This window comes from Mesoplodon mirus (assembly GCF_964341445.2).
Source record: "Mesoplodon mirus genome assembly, chromosome: 7".
NCBI lineage: Eukaryota > Metazoa > Chordata > Mammalia > Artiodactyla > Ziphiidae > Mesoplodon > Mesoplodon mirus.
In genome coordinates this window covers 119,270,668-119,292,597 of record NC_138983.1, presented here as the reverse complement: position 1 = coordinate 119,292,597, position 21,930 = coordinate 119,270,668, and the positions used below count along the sequence as shown (strand labels likewise).

The window sequence follows — 21,930 nt, the reverse complement described above, 5'->3', positions numbered from 1 at the left end:
AAAGAAGTATGGTTCTAGAAGAGTTAAACTGTATTTCAGATTGAAGAAATTGTACTTATAGAAGAATAAACAAAAGGCAGAAAGTAATCCAAATGATTGAAAAGTCTGGTTAGATGGGTTCCAACTAATTAAAATTTCATAATCATATAACTGTGTTTTACTCTCATTTCTTCCAAGTGGTTTTAGGAAAGGGAAACTTTTTACTGAAAGTTTTTGAGCTTTTGTTTTGTTTCTTGTTTTTAAGACTATTTGGAAGTGATACTTAAGTTTTCCTTTAATTTTTTGCTTATACTGGTTTTGTTTAAATATAAGCTTAACCTTCAAACTATAATTGGAAGAAAATTGCTTGAGATACTGTAATTTTGATCCATCAGACCTTTGAGGAAAAGTTCATTTTTAATCCTAGGAATCTCATCTCGAATTAATATGGGAATTCTGCTGATGGCCTGGGTTCTGGTTTTGTAGGGGAGGAGGCTTTCCATTGAGTGCTAAGAGTTGGTGATTGTCATTCAGAACCAGCTCTCACAGCCTTTCTCAGACCGATGGTGGTTGTTATTTCATAACTTGTTATTCCAGCTGTGGAGAGTTCATTGAGATGTTACAAGTTATTATCTTTCAAGTGTAGGTTTTAAGATTTAATGATTTTTTTTCAAAACAGATCATAAGTATTTTTTCCACTGAGATTTAAAAAGAGAGACATTGTCACTGCCCCAATTTGAAATAACAGATTTTGGCTCTTCTGACTCTGACTTTTAAAGTAGGTGCAGCAACTAAAGTTAGTCTGAAATTGTGAAAATTTGGTAGCTTTACCCAAAAGAAAGAGGTAACTTTTGTGATGACACATCTGAATCACAAGTATCCAGGTACATTTCTACTGAAAAATGTAATAGAACAGAGAAAGACTTTGTATCAATCATCTTCCTACTTGTTAACTACTCTAAAACAAATGTATGATAACAGGTAACATGACTACAAAGAGGTTTATAAACATTATTTTAGAATCTCAGTTATAGTTAGTTGACCTTCCCTTGTCCTTCACTAATATTTGACCATATGACAAATAGCAACAGCTCAGTAATGACCTCGACTATGTCTGGGACTGTGCTTGGCATTAAGGTGTATGATGTAGAAGGGGAGGGTCTGATCCTGCCCTGAAGGAGCTAATAAGCTAGTGGGGGACATGCTCACCTAATTAGCTAACTGCAACACTTAGGTATCACAGCTTCCATCTTAGTAATAAAAACATGACATATAAGTAACAAGTTGTGCCTTGCCGTTTTAAAGCACATAGATGAAGTTGCTGATTTGATTTTCCAGCAAGGATTAAAATTATTCAATTGCAGACTTTCACCTATCTCCGTGTTGTAGGCAGGAACTTGCAAGAGGATAGTCAACCATGGGTACAGTGCTTAGATATGAAATTGAGTTTTGTCTGCCTGAAGTTTACTAAGGTGGAGATCAGACTTTGAAAGTTTGGCTTGTTAGAAGCATGACAAAAGCAGCATAGAGAGTTGGCCTAGATCAGAAAGGAACATAGGACCAGGACCAAAATTTGTTCATTTTTAAGCTTTTTATTAACATATGTCAAACAACAAACTCCGTTGATTATATCCTACTTGTGTCATAGTCTGGTTTCACCACACCTAGCCCTGCCAGTGGTTTCAGCATAAAAGGCTCTCAACGGCCAGAAAGGATAATGTACCAGGGACATATTATTTAATGTACATTAAGCATGGGGTGCTGTCCTAGGCTCCCAGATCCCAGCCATAGCCTGGAGTGCTTTCTCCCCATGATACATGAGAGCCCTTTTATGGGGAATATAAGGAGAAACTATAAGTACCTCTGGATGGAATTATTCACCAATGACATTGGAATATAAAGTTCTAACAGAGACTTGGTTTTATTTACTACTCTATCCCTAGTACCTTAAACAGTGCCTGGCACATATGAATAAATATGTATAGAATGATTGGACGACTAATTACCACATTATGAATCTCACAAATATCTTCATGCATTTCTTTTAACTAGTGAAATAAAAAGGATTTAGGATGGTTTGCCAGACCCTGCCATGTTATACTAATTTGCTGAAATGTACACACACAGGAGGTTTCATCCCAAACAGGTTGTCCATTATCTTTACCACTATAGTCCAGAATCCAATTTCCCTCTGGTTTTTGTTAGAAAAATATCAAAGCATGCATCTCTATGTGTGCACATCATTGAAGGGTTGGCACAGAGCTCTGTGTATTCCAAAGAAGGGACAACTTAACTGTACTTTCCAATAACATGTCTTCTTTGTAGTTTCTCTAATACATAATTAGCATGAGAATAACAATTTAAAATATTTATTTTTCCCTGTATATAAGGATTTTCTACGAAATATTCCAGGAAGTACTTTTTCGTCAGATCTCTATGATCATTGGGTCTGTGTAATGGATCAAGGAAATGATGAAGAAAAAATAAATGCAGTTCAAAGGTAATTATTCTAATTTGGTCATTTCTCAAAAATACTTTTTAAAAAACTTATATTTTATAAGCTTTTCTATTAATATAATATGACTATCAAAGTCAAATCCATGAGGACCAGTTTAAAAATAGATTTATGCTAGCTACTGTCATTTTTATTGTTTTTTCCCTAACCTTATTAACATGGAATACTCTACCATTGTACACCTTCTGTATATCTGAATCTGATAGGAGCTGAAACCCATTAGATCAATAGCTAACACAGTAGACCCAATCTACAATTTATGATCTTAGTTTTGGTAAATATTTAACTAACCAGACAATTCCTTATATACTTCACTTAGCAACTGAATTCATATAGAGAAAATTCCTTCACCTCAAGGAACTAAGTCTAGTCGAATAGATAGAATAGATGAAACAAAGAATAACAGTGTAGTATAATCAGTGCTATGAAAGAGATATATGGAGAAGGGTATGTGGGAATACTACAGAGGGAAAAGTGTATTGTCTGTATTCATGCAAAGAATGCATTGTCTGTACTCATGCAAAGGTAAGTTGCTGGCAGGACTCACCACACTGATTCCTGAATATTTCCTGCATTATAAGAGAAGCAATACTTCCAGTTCTGTGAAAACCTAAGAATCCCAATATCATTTATTTGCCTATGCTTGTTTAGTACAGGTTTTTAATTGAGCAGCTTTCAAATACAAATTATTATGTACACACTGCTATTGATAGACACCTTTTATCAGTAGAAGAAAATAGTATAACTGTTGAAGACACCAGAATCAAAGCCATGTAACAAAATTCTATCTCTGTTTTCATTAAGCTTTGGTGGAAACCATTCAGAGGTAGTGAACATCAGATTCTGTATTTTGTTGCTCATTGTCTAAAACTTTATGTTCTACAAAGTGTTAAATGGGCGATTTTTTTTAAAGAGGGTAGACGTATGGCTTTCATACAAATACAGAATGAACACATGTGAAAGATTTTATTTAAAACATTAATTAATGAGAGAACTAGGAAGATATTACTGCCAGTTCAAAGGAGATTTCAAACTATCAGTACCACAACTTACATAGTTAAATCAGAAATGCTGAAATGAATTTACAAGTAGATGCAAAACTGACTTTTACTACTGGGGCACGGGGGTGTATGTACAAATAAACCATTTATCTCTCCACCAGACAGAATTTTCCAGTCTATAGACAAGTGTTAAGTGCACTGCTGTCAGTAATCTACAATTTTCAGAGTTGTAAAATAACTCAAAGGTTTAGGGCCCCCATAGAATCAGATACCCTAGAGCAGGGGTCCCCAACCCCTGGGCCATGAACCAGTACCAGTCTGCGGCCTGTGAGGAACCGGGCCACACAGCAGGAGGTAAGTGCGCGGCGGGTAAGCGAGCGAAGCTTCATCTGCTGCTCCCCATCGTGCCCCATCTCTCACATTACCGCCTGAACCATTCCCCCCAACCCCACTGTCCATGGAAAAATTTTCGTCCATGAAACCGGTCCCCGGTGCCAAAAAGGTTGGGGACCACTGCACTAGAGTATGATAGACAGTGCCTCACTTTCCATTGAATACATTCAGTAATCTTTTGGTCCATTTCAGTATCTTTCATAATTTGTCCCTACAAAACTGTACTCATTGTCAGTCCATAGTGCTGAAGAAACACCTCTCTGCTGTTTATGCAACAGGAGTCAGATTACCCAATGTAACCCCAGGTTACACATTCTTGTTGGAAAAAAGCAACAAGCATGACTATCAACATATGTTTTCTGTATGGTAGTAAAAATCATTTTTAGTGAATGATCATTTAAAATCCCTTATCAATTACAAAATAGGAACAGTAGGAGAAATACTATCGTAAGGTTGACTTATGTGTGAAAGTAACACCAGTGAGATAAAGAGATGTGAGACAAAACTGACCTCGGAAGCTGTGGGAGAAGGGCATAAGCTCTCAGAATGGACCTGGGAGTCTTCGTAGCTGAAGTCTGGGTTTTTACCAAGAGACAGAATCCTTGTGTTGCTACTTGGAAGTAAAGGAGCATATTAAATATAACTTTAATTTCATCAGAAACTTTTTGGGGGTTTTGGTTGAGAATATTCTGGAATGTTACAGGATTTGCATAAGACACATTGTACCAGTTTCAGGTAAATATTTCAGGCAGCATTTTTTTATGAACCATTTTTCTGCATTCTTTCACATTTTCATTGGATTGTGAAGGCAGTGTACAAAATAAATAAATAAATCTCCAGTGCTCACTTTCTCTCCTATGTACAGGCAGTCCTCACTTTGCATGTACCATGTTTACACACTTTCCTGTACATCTCAACTGTGAAAAGCAAGGGCTGCCTGGCTATACAAGTTTTCTATGAAATGTTTGCTTAAAGAGTGCATTTTTCTGTCTTTAGGCTATTAGACCAGCTTCCAAGAGCCAATGTTATTCTCCTAAGGTATCTTTTTGGGGTATTATACAACATTGAGCAACATTCATCATCCAATCAGATGACTGCATTTAATTTAGCAGTGTGCATCGCTCCAAGCATTCTTTGGCCTCCTACTTCCTCCAGCCCAGAACTAGAAAGCGAATTTACAAAAAAGGTAATGAAGTTTTTCATTTTTATGCTGTGAGGGACCAAGTCCCCATTTTGAACCTAACATTCAGGGTATTAATTCTGAAAGGTATTTTCTTAAATAACTTCAGTACATACCCTTATAAATTTGAGTTCATTGAGTGTTTTATCCTATCCTGGTAGACTGTAGAAAGGTGATTTCTTGAGCAAAAAATGTGATAGCAGTTGGATTACTTCCCTTTTCCCTTTCAGGAGGAAAACCAACTATGACTGACTGACTTAAACCATAGAGTGATAAGAAATCAGTTGATATGATTTTAAAAAGAAATAAGGACTTTGGAATTTGACAGGTCAGGGTTGGATTCTCAGCCCTACCACTTGCCAGATGTACAATCTTGGGCAAAATTAGTTACATTAATCCACAGTTTCCTCATCTAAAAAATGGAGGTGTTGATAATATTGACATAGTTCATACAGTAGTTACTTGAAATCACACTCGTATAGGGCCTGGTGGTTAGTACAGGGGTGGGGGCATCGGTTCCCCTTGCTCCCAACATTCTGCCTGCTCCTTTGCCTCAGCTATTGGAGCAAGAAAACTATGTAAAGGTTCCAGTGTATCCCATGGAGGCACAAAGCTCCCTAGTAAAATCTTACCTCTTCCCCCATGCACCTCCAGTTAAGGAGCTTAAGGGAAGGAAATGCATAGGAAGAGACTAGTCTGGCAAAAAACAAGTTTTCTCTCCAGCTGTCTCTCTCCTTCACAATAACTCCACAGAGGATACCTACCCAATTCCCACACTTATGACACCTGCCTTTTACATAAGAAATTCATTTTATAAGTGTTCATCTAATGATGCTTCATGAATTTTAATGAGAAGGTATATTTCTTCACCCCAAATGCCCTATAGAGAATACTTAAAATTACTCTAATTTTAAAGACAGAACTATTGGCATAAAAATGTTAGCATTAAGCCAAGGTCACACATAATAAAAAATAATAACTATAGTCCACTGATTAAAGTTAATTTCTATGCTCAAACTACTCTTGAAAGTATCAAGTTTGTTAGAGGAAACTGTATTGTATACTTTTAAAGCAGACATGAATTTTTCTCAGGATTCTTTTGCATTTTTTGTTAGAATCAGGATTCATACATGAAATGTGATTTCTAGATATGCTATATGAGAAGTAGCAGTTCATTTTTGTCCCTTTTTTGTACAGGTTTCTCTTCTCATACAATTTCTGATTGAAAATTGCTGTCGGATATTTGGAGAAGAAGTCACTTCCCTCTTGGGAGAGGTTTCAGTGAGATGTGATACTAGAGAGAATGCCTCAGGTATTGTGAAACATTGGATTGTTTTTTGTGGGAAACAGACACACATCTGTGAAGATCAGCTGGGACAGTGGTTATCCTGGAGCCCACAGCAGCTCAGTTGAAGGAGGCCTCTCACCTGGGTTAGTGGGCCTAGGACTTCCGCTCCTTCCTTAGAAGGCCTGCTAATAGGTCAGAGTATGTTAACACTGTGATAGGGTTAAGAAATGGATAAGACAAGGTCCCAAACTCCAAGAAGTTGTTAGTGGCAGTGTTATATGGTATGATGTTTTTAACCTTTCTTTAAATAAAACTTTACAAGGAACCCCAATATGAATAACACAGCTGCTGTGGTTGAAACTGGAGTAGAAGGCCCAGAGGCAGTAGAGGCAGCCCTGGATTTTTTGCTCCTCACCTTCCTCCTAGAGGTCCCTGAGACTTCTCAGAATTCTAGTGCACTGCAAAAACACTTTAAAAACAACTAGCACCATGGGGCAGGCCAGGGTGTGTTAGGGGTAAAGACGTTCAACGTTCCAGATTATGAATTCCTGTACCACCAATTACTAGTTATGTTACCTTTGGCCAATTATTCTATGCCACTGAAAATCATTATCTTCGTTTATAAATATGGATAACCATAATATCTAACTGTGATTGTTGTATTAAAGATTAAATAAAGGATAGTAGAAAAAACTTTGTCAAATAGAAATTGTTAGGATTAGTAAATGGTATCTCTGAGACTAATTATGTATATCCACCAGCTAATCCACTTAAAAGACAAGAGTCTTCTTCAGAACCTGGGTATATCTGGCATTAATTCCTTTATATTTTTAACTGTTTCTTGGTACCTCATTGCTTTGAGGAAATCTTACTTAAGGAAAGCCCATTTCTTCAGGAACGGGGGTAAATCTAGTATACCCCAACAGTTTATTTTTAATTCTGCACTTACAACTGGGAAGATTGTGAAAGATCCTTTCTTTCTTTAGAGTAGGAATTTGAACAATCTGCATGAAAACAGAATTAAGCTAAACATCATCACAGTTGGGTAAGTAAAAACAATAATCATGATTCGCTTTTTCAACAGATATCTCTTGCTTCCAACTGAATGACTCCTCCTATGACAGCTTGGAGAATGAGCTGAATGAGGATGTTGACGCCCCGTGTAGTGACTTGGTAAAGAAACTTGGTCAGGGTAGCAGAAGCATGGACTCCGTGTTAACCCTCAGTGACTACGACCTCGACCAGCCTGAGGTAGAAGGTCTTTTAACCCTGAGTGACTTTGACTTAGACCATTCTAAAGACGAAGACATTCAAATGGAGCAGCCTCTTGAATCCAAGCCAGTGAACATTGCAGTGTACACAAAGAACCCCCTGCAGGATCATGCCAGGGCCCCCTCTGGCATGAGCACGCCCAGCCACCTGTCCACAACTGCAGCAGATGCTCCAAAAAGCTTGAGGCAACACCGGCGCTGCTCAGAGCCCAGCTACGACTATCTAGATTCAAAGCTTTCCTATCTCAGGGAGTTTTATCAGAAAAAGCTACGCAAGTCCAGCTGTGATGCAATTCTCTCGAAAAAAGATGAGAGCCATCTGAATCAGAATCAGCCCCTCCAGGAAGAGGGTAAGACATGTTTTAAAAAGAGTTTATTCATAGGCACTGATGTCAAGAAAAATGCCACTAATAAAAATGTTAAGAAAAAAAGCTTGTCTGATAATGAAGGAAATCATGTAAAACTTTTTCCTAAATCCAAGCCAGTAGCTATTTCCATGGCATCTTATAGTCACATGTCCTCATGTGATCATCCCAGGAGCCAGACCTTTGATACAGATACATCTGGGTACTCCCCACCACACACAACAGATGCCCTCAAGAGTTCAAGGAGGCACCGGCGATGCTCAGAGCCCAACATTGATGACCAACACTGCAAACTGACCTATCTCAGGGGGATTCATTCAAAGAAACAACATAAAGCCAGCTATGAAACCAGTCTCTTGCATGGAGAGGAAGATTATCTCAAGCGGCACAAGTCTTTGCAAATGGAGGGGCAAAAGCTTATTAATCAGAGTTTGGTCATGGGGATTGAGGTGGGCAAGACTAGTGCCACAAACCAAAACACTGATAAGGTTTTACCCCCAAGATTAAACATTTGCTCAAGGACTAGCTATTCCAGCTTGTCCTCCCCAGGCACTTCCCCATCTGGCTCATCAGTGAGCTCCCAAGACAGTGCTTTTTCTCAGATTTCTGAACACTCTGTGTTTACACCCACTGAAACTTCCTCTCCAATAGATTGCACTTTTCAGGCTCAAAGAAAACAGGAAGAGCTTTCTTCTGACTTTAGCAGTTCCAGCCTCATTTCTGGAATTCCTGGTCCCTCATCAGGGCAGGCCAGCGGCCGTCTGGCTTATACAAAAAAGGACAGTGTAGAGTGGCATTCACAAATGCATTCTGTAACTCTTCACCCCAGCACATGGTTGAGAAATGGAGTAGCCAGTTTGAAAAACTGGTCCCTCAAAAAGAAGGCAAGGGCACCCAGACCAGAGGAAAATAAAATAGGTTCTCTAAAAGGACACACGGAGCCTCCTCCACATGCTTCTGGTGTTCCAGAAGCCAACGCACTGCATGAGAGACAGAAAGACACGCCCCGAAGGGCGGCTGAAGGACTTGGAGCTGTGCAAACAGCCCGCTGGTATAGTTCTTACCCCAGCCAGGACTCAGAGAAACACTGTAGCTCTCCAGTCAGCCTAGTGGAAGACAGACTCGGGCTTTGTATGAAGTCACCCGAGGAAGGAGAGATTAGTGGGCAGTGTTCTGGTACTCTGCCTCACGGAAGATCCTCACCCAGCTCTTTGACTGTGGATCACGTGTGCAGCCCAGACTCAGGGCCTACAGTGGTTTGTGATTTTGAGGACAGACATTTGACCAAAGACATTTAACCGCAGTAAGAATCTGATGTCTACAAGAACAGAAACTGGGCTAATCATGATATAAAGATAATAATTATTATGACCTCTTTGTGTAAAATACCTGGGATGGGTAGCATAAGGACAATCATTGCTAATACTTAGGACAACAAAAGAATTCTCTTTATTGAGACCATTTGGCAAAAAGTTTAGACTAAAAAGTTTTGTCACCTAAGTGTTTGGGAGGCTTTTCCTTATTAGAGCATGGTTTGATTCTGTCATGCGTTTTAAGAGCTACGAGCAGAGGGCTAGAGAAAGCATCTTCTGTAGAGGAAACATGCCATGTATGATGAAATTAGTAACCTGAGAAAGGCAGGATGTCAAAAGTGAAGAATAGGAACAGTAGAGAGAGAGGGAAGGGTGCAAAGAAACCATCCACGTTCCATGGAATGTGTTTAATAAGTAGGCAAGAAAAATGCCACTAATCAAAGCTACAGAAGGAAAACAAGTTCAATAATAAAGGAAATTATTTGAAACTTTTCCCCAAATCTGAACCAGTGGCCATTTCTGTGACATCTTATAGTCAGTCACATGTCCTCACAACATCATTTCAGGTATTAGCCCATTGATGCAGCTAGAGAGGAAGAAAACTACAGTGATTCAAAAGCCATGAGTACCATGATATAATAGTTTTTGTTTGTTTGTTTTGTTTTTTTTGGTTGTGTTGGTTGTGTTTTTCCATTAGTGTTTCATTGCTCCGCAGAGGTTCCAGGACACAGAACTGTGAGGAGAAAGAAGGAGATGGTTGCTCATTTCAGTGTCCTTGCAAGGTGCCTGAGCTAGAAACATTCTCCAGAAATGCATTTTTCCTGTTATACGGTGACCTTCTGACTGTGTTTGCTGTCTTAGTGTGGAGGAAAAAACTGCCACAGCAGTTCTTTCACTATTACACGATTGCTATTGCCAACATGTGATCAAAGCATGGCTCCTCTTTGCTGAAATGTTTTTCTGCTCCTTACCTCTTAGATTAGTCAGCCAGAAAAAATTACTGGTAAATCATCCCTTTTCTGATTGTCACTTGGCATTTGAGAACAGTTTTGAGGTTGGCAGGTTATAAAGAGTCACAGAAAAGAGGAGCCATAAGAGTGGCTGTCAGGCCTTCTTTCAGACAGTCATCGGCTTTGGATTTTCTTACCTCCAGCAGTTTTTACATATTCTTTGTCCTAAATGATTCATGGTTTATACCCCATTGGTTTATTTCATATCCATGGGCATTTCTCCTCTCTCTTGCCTTAAAGTTTATACCAGTACCTCTCCTGGATTATTTCCATGGATTATTTGGCCTTGCCAGCCAGTGTGAAGGGGAAGAATCAGAAATGGATGTGCATCTTCCTTCATTTTAAATACTTACTTATAAGAAGTTGCTTAGAACCCATTGGTTTCTTTAGTTCAGTATCAGATGGACCCTCCTCCCACAAATTTGCTTATTCCAAATTATTTTTCTCAGTCACCCAGAAACTTTCATGTCAAAATGTTCTTTCACTGTTGTCCTAAAGGTTGCATTTTCCAGTTATAGAAAAAAATAATAATGTTTTCTGTAAGATAGAAGAAGTCCTTTCAGTATTAGCTATAGGTGCTACCTACCTCTAGGGGATAGGGCCCTGTTTGTCCTAAGCATTATAATTAACTTTCAGAACTCTCTCCAAAGAGCTCCTTTATGACACTGGCCATCTCAGTCACAGATGTGAAGTAGATTTTACCTTATAACTAACCACTCCTATATTTAGACTCCTAAGTGTCCATAGGCATCTTTTGTGGTATAATATATAAAGGCAACAGGGATTCCCCTCACCCTTAGGGCATACTACTGCAGAACCACAAGATGTGAATGAAGCTCTTATAGCTTGGAGTGTCTTTCTAGAAGAAATTGCTTCTCTACTTAACAAAATAATAGTTCTATCCTTTTTGCTTTCATATTGATGGATAGGAAATCATCCACTCAGTTTGAAGCATGGAAGAAAATAGATGCTGAGGTTCTTCAATAACCATTCCTACTCTCTGTGTTCCCTTAGATACTCCTGTAACATTTAATGTGAATAGTTAATATTGCTGTAAAGTATTATATTGTATGATTTGAAGACAGACTACATGTCATTTTATTATACTCTGTCAATCTATAATATATTAGACCAATGCTTTATCTAAAATCCTTTTGAGTTTGTATAATATATCTTGACAAATTTTACTACCATATGTTATGTAATAAATGTGTATTTTTGTACTTGCAGAAACTGCTGCTAAATTTTAAAGTTGTTTGGTTTTAAAGGCACTGATAATGGATATGTATGAAGTCCATTTTGTCTATTAAATAAAACACCATTCTTCAGAGTTAACAGTCCAACCAGAGCAATATTGCCCTTTGTAGACTCGTTTTAGCTAATGAGCCCAATTTCTGCCTAACATTGGAAATTTCATAAAATGTAATTAATGTTGAATTGGAACTTTGAGCTTTTAGTCATAGGCCATGGTCAGTCTCTCTAGAAAAAGAGGTTTTTTTTTCTTTTATAGTTTTCTCATCTTACTGTTTACCAAACAAGTTATGCTTCAGACACAAAGTCTTCATTTTTCTTAGATATTATATTTACACTGTTCTCCTAGAATCAGATACGTATTAAGTCTATATTCTCATATCAGAGAATCATCAACTCAGTTTAATTGATTGTATGAGATTTTCTTGTCTAAATTTGAACCATTCTGACCAGAGTATCCAGTTGACTCCAGACACGTCCAGACATCCCAAGATGTCTGGATCCACATACTACAAGACATCAGTACTTATAAAGTCATGTAAACTTATCAAATATTCTCATTTCCTATGACTGCTGCATCTTTGCCTTCTCAAAGTTCATGGAAGTTCACCCTATGTAAGTTTAAGCACCATTTCAAGAAGCTTCAAAAAAATATACTACCTTAGTCCAGAAAAAAAATGGTTTGCTCTGAGCAAAATACAAAGATGATTTTTGCTTTTAAAGAAGAGGCTTAATCTACTAAAAACATTGGATTCAATAAATTATCTCACTTTGTGTTTTTCTACTTTTCATGGCATGGCATTGAATTGAAAGGATCTAATGTATCCTTGAACCAATGGCATATTTTGTCTTTGAAAATAAGAATATTATGTATCTTAATCTAAATTACGACAGTAAGTGTTTAACTGATCTTTTCCTACCTGGTCATGTTTTAATGACTTAAGAGGAAGTCTTTGCAAACTGTTTATTTCAACACAAAGAAAAAAATGAATAATAAAGCTGGGTAAAATGTTAACTTCTTTAGTATCTAGTCTGGTTACAAGGATATCTCATAAGCTAAGTTTCCTGCTGAAAGGAAGAGAACTCTTGAGTTCTGTGCTTTCTACCCCAAGTATGAGTCTACCCTGTTCCTAAGCCACCTGTGAATATAAATCCTTCATTTGTATTATTTTAAAAAAGGGGAACTAAGTAAACTTTAGTTCTGTATAATGTCAGATATGTGGTAGAATTGGCAGATGGCTCTGAGGTATAATTTGGAAAATTTTGTTTCCAAGTCCCAAAGAAATATGCACAGGGTGGTAATAGATGTATATTGTTTCTTAATTTGTACAGTGTGTGTTCTCATTGTGCAATGTCAGAGGGCATGTGCATTTGTAGATACTTCAAAGTGTTTTTCTAACCTATTTAATTTCTTAAGGCAAAGTAAATATGTTTTCAGGAGTTTGATTTTATGTGACAATAGAAGATGTGGGTTTGGGAGACATTAAGATTTAAATGCTAGTTGTTTTCATTCATCTAGCTTTAATTTTTAGATTACAGTAACTTGGAATTAAATTTAGAACATCTTACAGCCTCTTGATCTGCCAGTGAATAAATTAGCTAAAAACCTGTACTTGTGAGGCAGGCCCATTACTCTGGGCCAGCAAAATGGATGCTGTAAAGAAATATTCTGGAGGAGAGGGGGAAGATGGCAGAAGAGTAAGATGCGGAGATCACCTTCCTCCCCACAGATACATCAAAAATACATCTACACGTGGACCAGCTCCTACAGAACACCTACTGAACGCTGGCAGAAGACCTCAGACCCCCCAAAAGGCAAGAAATTCCCCACGTACCTGGGTAGAGCAAAAGAAAAAAGAATAAACAGAGACAAAAGAATAGGGATGGGACCTGCACCAGCGGAAGGGAGCTATGAAGGAGGAAAGGTTTCCACACACTAGAAAGATCCTTCGTGGGTGGAGACTGCAGGTGATGGAGGGGGGAAGCTTCAGAGCCGCAGAGGAGAGCGCAGCAACAGGGGTGCGGAGGGCAAAGCGGAGAGATTCCCGCACAGAGGATTGGTGCCGACAGGGACATACCAGCCCGAGAGGCTTGTCTGCTCACCCACCAAGGTAGGCAGGGGCTGGGAGCTGAGGCTTGGGAATCTGTCGGATGGCAAGGAGAGGACTGGCGCGAGAACACAGCCTGAAGGGGTTAGTGCACCACAGCTAGCCGGGAGGGATTCTGGGAAAAGTCTGGACCTGCTGAAGAGGCAAGAGACTTTTTCTTCCCTCTTTGTTTCCTGGTGCACGAGGAGAGGGGGTTAGGGGCGCTGTTTAAAGGAACTCCAGAGATGGGTGCGAGTGACAGCTAACAGCGCGGACCCCGGAGACGGGCATGATACATTAAGGCTTCTGCTGCCGACACCAAGAAGCCTGTGTGTGAGCACAGGTCACTATCCACACCTCCCTTCTGGGGAGACTATGCAGCCTGCCACTGCCAGGGTACTGAGATTCAGGGACAACTTTCCCGGGAGAACGCACGGCGTGCCTCAGGCTGGTGCAACGTCCCACCAGCCTTTGATGCTGCAGGCTCACCCCGCATCCGGACCCCTCTCTCCCCCCAGCCTGAGTGAGCCAGAGACCCCGAGTCAGCTGCTCCTTTAACCCCGTCATGTCTGAGCGAAGAACAGACAGCTGCCGGTGACCTACACACAGAGGCAGGGCCAAATCCAAAGCTGAGCCCCGGGAGCTGTGCGAACAAAGAAGAGAAAGGGAAATCTCTCCCAGCAGCCTCAGGAGCATCAGATTAAATCTCCACAATCAACTTGATGTACCCTGCATCTGTGAAATACTTGAATAGACAATGAATCATCCCAAATTGAGGAGGTGGACTTTGAGAGCAAGATTTATGATTTTTTTTCATTTTTCCTCTTTTTGTGAGTGTGTATGTGTATGCTTCTGTGTGAGATTTTTGTCTGTATAGCTTTGCTTTCACCATTTATCCAAGGGTTCTCTGTCCTTTTTTGTTGTTGTTTTTTTGTTTTTTTAATTTAAAATTTTTTTCTTAATAATTATTTTTTATTTTAATAGCTTTATTATATTTTATCTTACTTTATTTTATTTTACCCTCTCTTTCTTTTTTCCTTCTTTCTTTCTTTCTTTCTTTCTACTTTTTCTTTCTTTCTTTCCTTCTTTCTTTCTTTCTTTCTTTCTACTTTTTCTCCCTTTTATTCTGAGCCATGTGGATGAAAGACTCTTGGAGCTGCATGCAGGACTCAGTGATGTGCCTCTGAGGTGGGAGAGCCAACTTCAGGACACTGGTCCACAAGAGACCTCCCAGCTCCACATAATATCAAATGGCAAAAATCTCCAGGAGATCTCCATCTCAACACCAGCACACAGCTTCACCCAACGACCAACAAGCAACAGTGCTAGGCACCCTATGCCAAACAACTAGCAAGACAGGAACACAACGCCACCCATTAGCAGAGAGGCTGCCTAAAATCATACTAAGCCCACAGACACCCCAAAACACACCACCAGATGTGGACCTGCCCACCAGAAAGACAAGATCCAGCCTCATTCACCAGAACACAGGCACTAGTCCCCTCCACCAGGAAGCCTACAAAACCCACTGAACCAACTTTAGCCACTGGGGACAGACACCAAAAACAACGGGAACTACGAACCTGCAGTCTGCAAAAAGGAGACCTCAAACACAGTAAGGTAAGCAAAATGACAAGACAGAAAAACACACAGCAGATGAAGGAGCAAGATAAAAACCAACCAGACCTAACAAATGAAGAGGAAATAGGGAGTCTACTTGGAAAAGAATTCAGAATAATGACAGTAAAAATGATCCAAAATCTGGGAAATAGAATAGAGAAAATGCAAGGAACATTTAACAAGAACCTAGAAGAGCTAATAATGAAAAAAGCAATGATGAACAACACAATAAATGAAATGAAAAATACTCTAGATTGGATCAATAGCAGAATAACTGAGGCAGAAGAATGGATAAGTGACCTGGAAGATAAAATAGTGGAAATAACTACTGCAGAGCAGAATAAAGAGAAAAGAATGAAAAGAACTAAGTACAGTCTGAGAGACCTCTGGAACAACATTAAACGCACCAACATTCGAATTATGGGGGTTCCAAAAGAAGAAGAGAAAAAGAAAGGGACTATGAAAATATTTGAAGAGATTATAGTTGAAAACTTCCCTAATATGGAAAAGGAAATAGTTAATCAAGTCCAGGAAGCACAGAGTGTCCCATACAGGACAAATCCAAGGAGAAACACGCCAAGACACATATTAATCAAACTGTCAAAAATTAAATACGAAGAAAACATATTAAAAGCATCAAGGGAAAAGCAACAAATAACACACAAGGGAAGCACCATAAGGTTAACAGCTAAACTTTCAGCAGAAACTCTGCAATCAGGAAGGGACTGGCAGGACATATTTAAAGTGATGAAGGAGAAAAAGCTACAACCAAGATTACTCTACCCAGCAAGGATCTCATTCAGATTTGATGGAGAAATTAAAAGCTTTACAGACAAGCAAAAGCTGAGAGAGCTCAGCACCACAAAACCAGCTTTACAACAAATGCTAAAGGAACTTCTCTAGGTGAGAAACACAAGAGAAGGAAAAGACCTACAATAACAAACCCAAAACAATTAAGAAAATGGGAATAGGAGCATACATATCGATAATTACCTTAAATGTAAATGGATTAAATGCTCCCAAGAAAAGACACAGACTGGCTGAATACAAAAACAAGACCCATATATATGGGTCTACAAGAGACCCACTTCAGACCTAGAGACACATACAGATTGAAAGTAAGGGGATGGAAAAAAGATATTCCATGCAAATGGAAACCAAAAGAAAGCTGGAGTAGCAATTCTCATATCAGACAAAATAGACTTTAAAATAAAGATTATTAAAGAGACAGAGAAGGACACTACATAATGATCAAGGAATCAGTGCAAGAAGAACTTATAAAAATTGTAAATATTTATGCACCCAACATCAGTGCACCTCAATACATAAGGCAAATACTAAGAGCCATAAAATGGGAAATTGACAGTAACACATTCATAGTAGGGGAATTTAACACCCCACTTTCACCAGTGGACAGATCATCCAAAAAGTAAATAAATAAGGAAACATCAGCTTTAAATGATACATTAAACAAGGTGGACATAATTGATATTTATCGGACATTACATCCAAAAACAACAGAATACACATTTTTCTCAAGTGCTCATGGAACATTCTACAGGATAGATCATATCTTGCCTTGGTAAATTTAAGAAAATTGAAATTGTATCAAGTATCTTTTCCGACGAAATGCTTTGAGACTAGATATCAATTACAGGAAAAGATCTGTAAAAATTACAAACACATGGAGGCTAAAAAATACACTACTTAATAACAAAGTGATCACTGAAGAAATCAAAGTGGAAATCAAAAAACACCTAGAAATAAATGACAATGGAGACAAGATGATCCAAAACCTATAGGATGCAGCAAAAGCAGTTCTAAGAGGGAAGTTTACATCAATAAAATCCTACCTTAAGAAACAGGAAACATCTCGAATAAACAACCTAACCTTGCACCTAAAGCAATTAGAGAAAGAAGAACAAAAAACCCCCAGAGTTAGCAGAAGGAAAGAAATCATAAAAAGCAGAACAGAAATAAAAACAAATGAAGGAAACAATAACAAAGATCAATAAAACTAAAAGCTGGTTTTTTTGAGAAGATAAACAAAACTGATAAACCATTAGTCAGAGTCATCAAGAAAAAAAGGGAGAAGACTCAAATCAATAGAATTAGAAATGAAAAAGGAAAAGTAACAACTGACACTGCAGAAATACAAAAGATCATGAGAGATTACTACAAGCAACTCTATGCCAAAAAAATGGACAACCTGGAAGAAATGGACAAATTCTTAGAAATACACAACCTGCCAACACTGAATCAGGAAGAAATAGAAAATATGAATAGACCAATCACAAGCACTGAAATTGAAATTGTGATTAAAAATCTTCCAACAAACAGAAGCCCAGGACCAGATGGCTTCACAGGCGAATTCTGTCAAACATTTAGCGAAGAGCTAACACCTATCCTTCTCAAACTCTTCCAAAATATAGCAGAGGAACACTCCCAAACTCATTCTAAGAGGCCATCTTCACCCTGATACCAAAACCAGACAAGAATATCAGAAAGAAACAAAACTACAGGCCAATATCACTGATGAATATAGATGCAAAAATCCTCAACAAAACACTAGCAAGCAGAATCCAACAGCACATTAAAAGGATCATACACCATGATCAAGTGGGGTTTATCCCAGGAATGCAAGGATTCTTCAAATATGCAAATCAATCAATGTGATACACCATATTAACAAACTGAAAGAGAAAAACCATATGATCATCTTAATAGATGCAGAGAAAGCTTTCAACAAAATGCAACACCCATTTATGATTAAAGCCCTGCAGAAAGTAGGCACAAAGGGAACTTTCCTCAACATGATAAAGGCCATATATGACAAACCCAGAGCCAACATCATCCTCAATGGTGAAAAACTGAAAGCATTTCCACTAAGATCAGGAGCAAGACAAGGTTGCCCACTCTCACCACTCTTATTCAACCTAGTTTTGGAAGTTTTAGCCACGGTAATAAGAGAAGAAATGGAAATAAAAGGAAACTAAATAGGAAAAGAAGAAGTAAAGCTGTCACTGTTTGCAGATGACATGATACTATACATAGAGAATCCTAAAGATGCTACCAGAAGACTACTAGAGCTAATCAATGAATTTGATAAAGTAGCAGGATACAAAATTAATGCACAGAAATCTCTGGCATTCTTATACACTAATGATGAAAAATCTGAAAATGAAATCAATAAAACACTCCCATTTACCATTGCAACAAAAAGAATAAAATATCTAGGAATAAACCTACCTAAGGAGACAAAAGACCTATATGCAGAGAGTTATAAGACACTGATGAAAGAAATTAAAGATGATACAAATAGATGGAGAGATATAGCATGTTCTTGGATTGGAAGAATCAACATTGTGAAAATGAGTCTACTACCCAAAGCAATCTACAGATTCAATGCAATCCCTATCAAACTACCACTGGCCTTTTTCACAGAACTGGAACAAAAGCTTTCACAATTTGTATGGAAACACAAAGGACCCCGAATAGCCAAAACAATATTGATAAGGAAAAACGGTGAGCTTCCCTGGTGGCACAGTGGTTGAGAGTCTGCCTGCCGATACAGGGGACGCAGGTTCGTGCCCTGGTCCGGGAGGATCCCACATGCCACGGAGCGGCTGGGCCCGTGAGCCATGGCCGCTGAGCCTGCACATCCGGAGCCTGTGCTCTGCAACGGGAGAGGCCACAACAGTGAGAGGCCCGCATACCGCAAAAAAAAAAAAGAAGAATAAAAGAAAAACGGAGCTGGAGGAATCAGGCTCCCAGACTTCAGACTATACAAAAAAGCTACAGTAATCAAGACAGTGTGGTACTGGCACAAAAACAGAAATATAGATCAATGGAACAGGATAGAAAACCCAGAGATAAACCCATGCACATATGGTCACCTTATCTTTGATAAAGGAGGCAGGAATGTACAGTGGAGAAGGACATCCTCTTCAATAAGTGGTGTTGGGAAAACTGGACAGGTACATGTAAAAGTATGAGATTAGAACACCTCCTAACACCATACACAAAAATAAACTCAAAATGGGTTAAAGACCTAAATGTAAGGCCAGAAACTATCAAAATCTTAGAGGAAAACATAGGCAGAACACTCTATGACATAAATCACAGCAAGATCCTTTTGGACCCACCTCCTAGAGAAATGGAAATAAAAACAAAAATAAACAAATGGGACCTAATGAAGCTTCAAAGCTTTTCACAGCCAAGGAAACCATAAACAAGACCAAAAGACAACCTCAGAATGTGAGAAAATATTTGCTATTGAAGCAACTGACAAAGGATTAATCTCCAAAATTTACAAGCAGCTCATGCAGCTCAATAACAAAAAACAAACAACCCAATCCAAAAATGGGCAGAAGACCTAAATAGACATTTCTCCAAAGATATACATATTGCCAACAAACACATGAAAGAATGCTCAACATCATTAATCATTAGAGAAATGCAAAGCAAAACTACAATGAGATATCATCTCACACCGCTCAGAATTGCCATCATCAAAAAAATCTAGAAACAATAAATGCTGGAGAGGGTGTGGAGAAAAGGGAACACTCTTGCACTGCTGGTGGGAATGTGAATTGGTACAGCCTCTATGGAGAACAGTATGGAGGTTCCTTTAAAAACTACAAATAGAACTACCATATGACCCAGCAATCCTACTACTGGGCATATACCCTGAGTAAACCATAATTCCAAAAGAGTCATGTACCAAAATGTTCACTGCAGCTCTATTTACAATAGCCAGCAGATGGAAACAACCTAAGTGTCCATCATCAGATGAATGGATAAAGAAGATGTGGCACATATATACAATGGAATATTAGCCATAAAAAAAACCGAAATTGAGTTATTTGTAGTGAGGTGGATTGACCTAGAGTCTTTCATACAGAGTGAACTAAGTCAGAAGGAGAAAGACAAATACTGTATGCCAACACATATATATGGAATCCAAGAAAAAAAATGTCATGAAAAACCTAGAGTAAGATAGGAATAAAGACACAGACCTACTAGAGAATGGACTTGAGGTTATGGGGAGGTGGAAAGGTAAGCCGTGACAAAGTGAGAGAGTGTCATGGACATATATACACTACCAAACATAAAATAGATAGCTAGTGGGAAGCAGCTGCATAGCACAGGGAGATCAGCTCGGTGCTTTGTGACCACCTGGATGGGTGGGATAGGGAGTGTGGGAAGGAGGGAGACACAAGAGGGAGGAGATATGGGAACATATGTATATGTATAACTGATTCACTTTGTTATAAAGCAGAAACTGCCACAACAGTTTAAAGCAATTATATTCCAATAAAGATGTAAAAAAAAAAAAAAAAAGAAATACTCTGTCTCTACCAGGTCACAGGGACTCATGGTTACTGCCTAAAATTTTCAGAAGGAAAGAAGTCATTTTATATCTTTGCCCTAAGAATGGGATGACTGAGAAGCGGAGAATCATCAAAATACATGCACACAGAGAAGCTTACTGCCTGAAGCTTACAGCATATGAACAGAGGGGAAGGAAAGCTGTAGATGATCTAATTCACTGAGTCACAAAATGTTTAAGGAAAATTAAGAAAAGAGAAAGAGTATGGCTAGGGAGAGATAGAGATATTACAAATGATATGTATGCTAGTCAGCCACTTTAAGTTTTATTGCCAGGTACTATTCTAGACCCCAGGATAAAGTAAAAAATGATAGATTGTTCCTGTCCTCAGAGACCTTAAAGAACAAAGGAAAAAGTTGGGCTGTGTAGAAGAAGGGGAGTAGTAACATTGGGCACTCACTGTTGCCTGCATTCACTGGCAACCAGAGCACTATTAGTTTTATTTCATTTAGTGCTCACAATAGCCCTATGTTCTTGGTACATTCAGCTAGAAACTCATTCTAACCACAGGCTCTTTTTTTTCACTTTCACCTTAAAATAGGGATGATGATAATACCTCTTCCATAATAAAGCAGATACAAGTTATGTATGAGGACCAATACAAACTTTGCTAAGTTATTGTGTCTCAGCTAGATCTCTCTAAGAGAATCATTCAGTATCAGAAATAATTCAGAAACCTATGATAAATGCAAAAATAGTTGGGCTAAAAGTTGGCCCAAACAAAATGGTATAGACTTGTGTCTCCCTTCTCCTTCTCTTTAAGTACATCTATATATCCTGGAAACAATGCAAAAGACAACCAAAGGAGAACCCAAAAGATGCGTGAATTGGTTCAGAACCCTAGGACTGGAAAAAAACACAGTAACAGAGCATCTTTCATTCCCCTCAGCCAACAGAAGAAGGAAAGCCAGGCCCGGCCTTTTCCAACCTAGCAAACAAAGGCAGCAGAGATATATGCATTCCTCTCCCAGTTCAGAGCAAGTCCTTCTGACACCATTGGGTAAGCCAGGCCCCACCAGCAAGAGGGAGAGTTGAGCCACACTAAGTGGCCAGGCGTGAGACTTCCCTCCCCCACAGGGAGATACTGGAGTGACCAGGCAATAACAGGAAGGACTAAGTCACAACAAGAAGTTCAGCCTGGGAAGCATCTTTGTCCCAGCAGGCATAAGATTCCCCACCACCCAACCACCCAAAGACACTAGGATGGCCAGAAGCCATGGAAGGGAGGGATTCTATACCACAAAGAGCACTCAGCCTGGGGAGTC

General features: G+C 38.9%; 1 protein-coding gene across 2 annotated transcripts in view; it reads left to right on the top strand.

The window, feature by feature from the left end:
• The window catches only part of ARHGAP20 (Rho GTPase activating protein 20), a 147,681-nt gene extending 136,236 nt beyond the window's left edge, over window positions 1-11,445 (top strand). For both annotated transcript variants that reach the window (XM_082628716.1, XM_082628715.1), the window contains exons 12-15: window positions 2,370-2,479; window positions 4,885-5,074; window positions 6,266-6,380; window positions 7,441-11,445. In XM_082628716.1, coding sequence (XP_082484842.1) covers window positions 2,370-2,479; window positions 4,885-5,074; window positions 6,266-6,380; window positions 7,441-9,290 — 2,265 coding nt within the window. In that variant the 3' untranslated portion in view covers window positions 9,291-11,445. The remainder of the gene's footprint in view (window positions 1-2,369; window positions 2,480-4,884; window positions 5,075-6,265; window positions 6,381-7,440) is intronic.
• The last annotated feature ends 10,485 nt before the right edge of the window (window positions 11,446-21,930 follow it).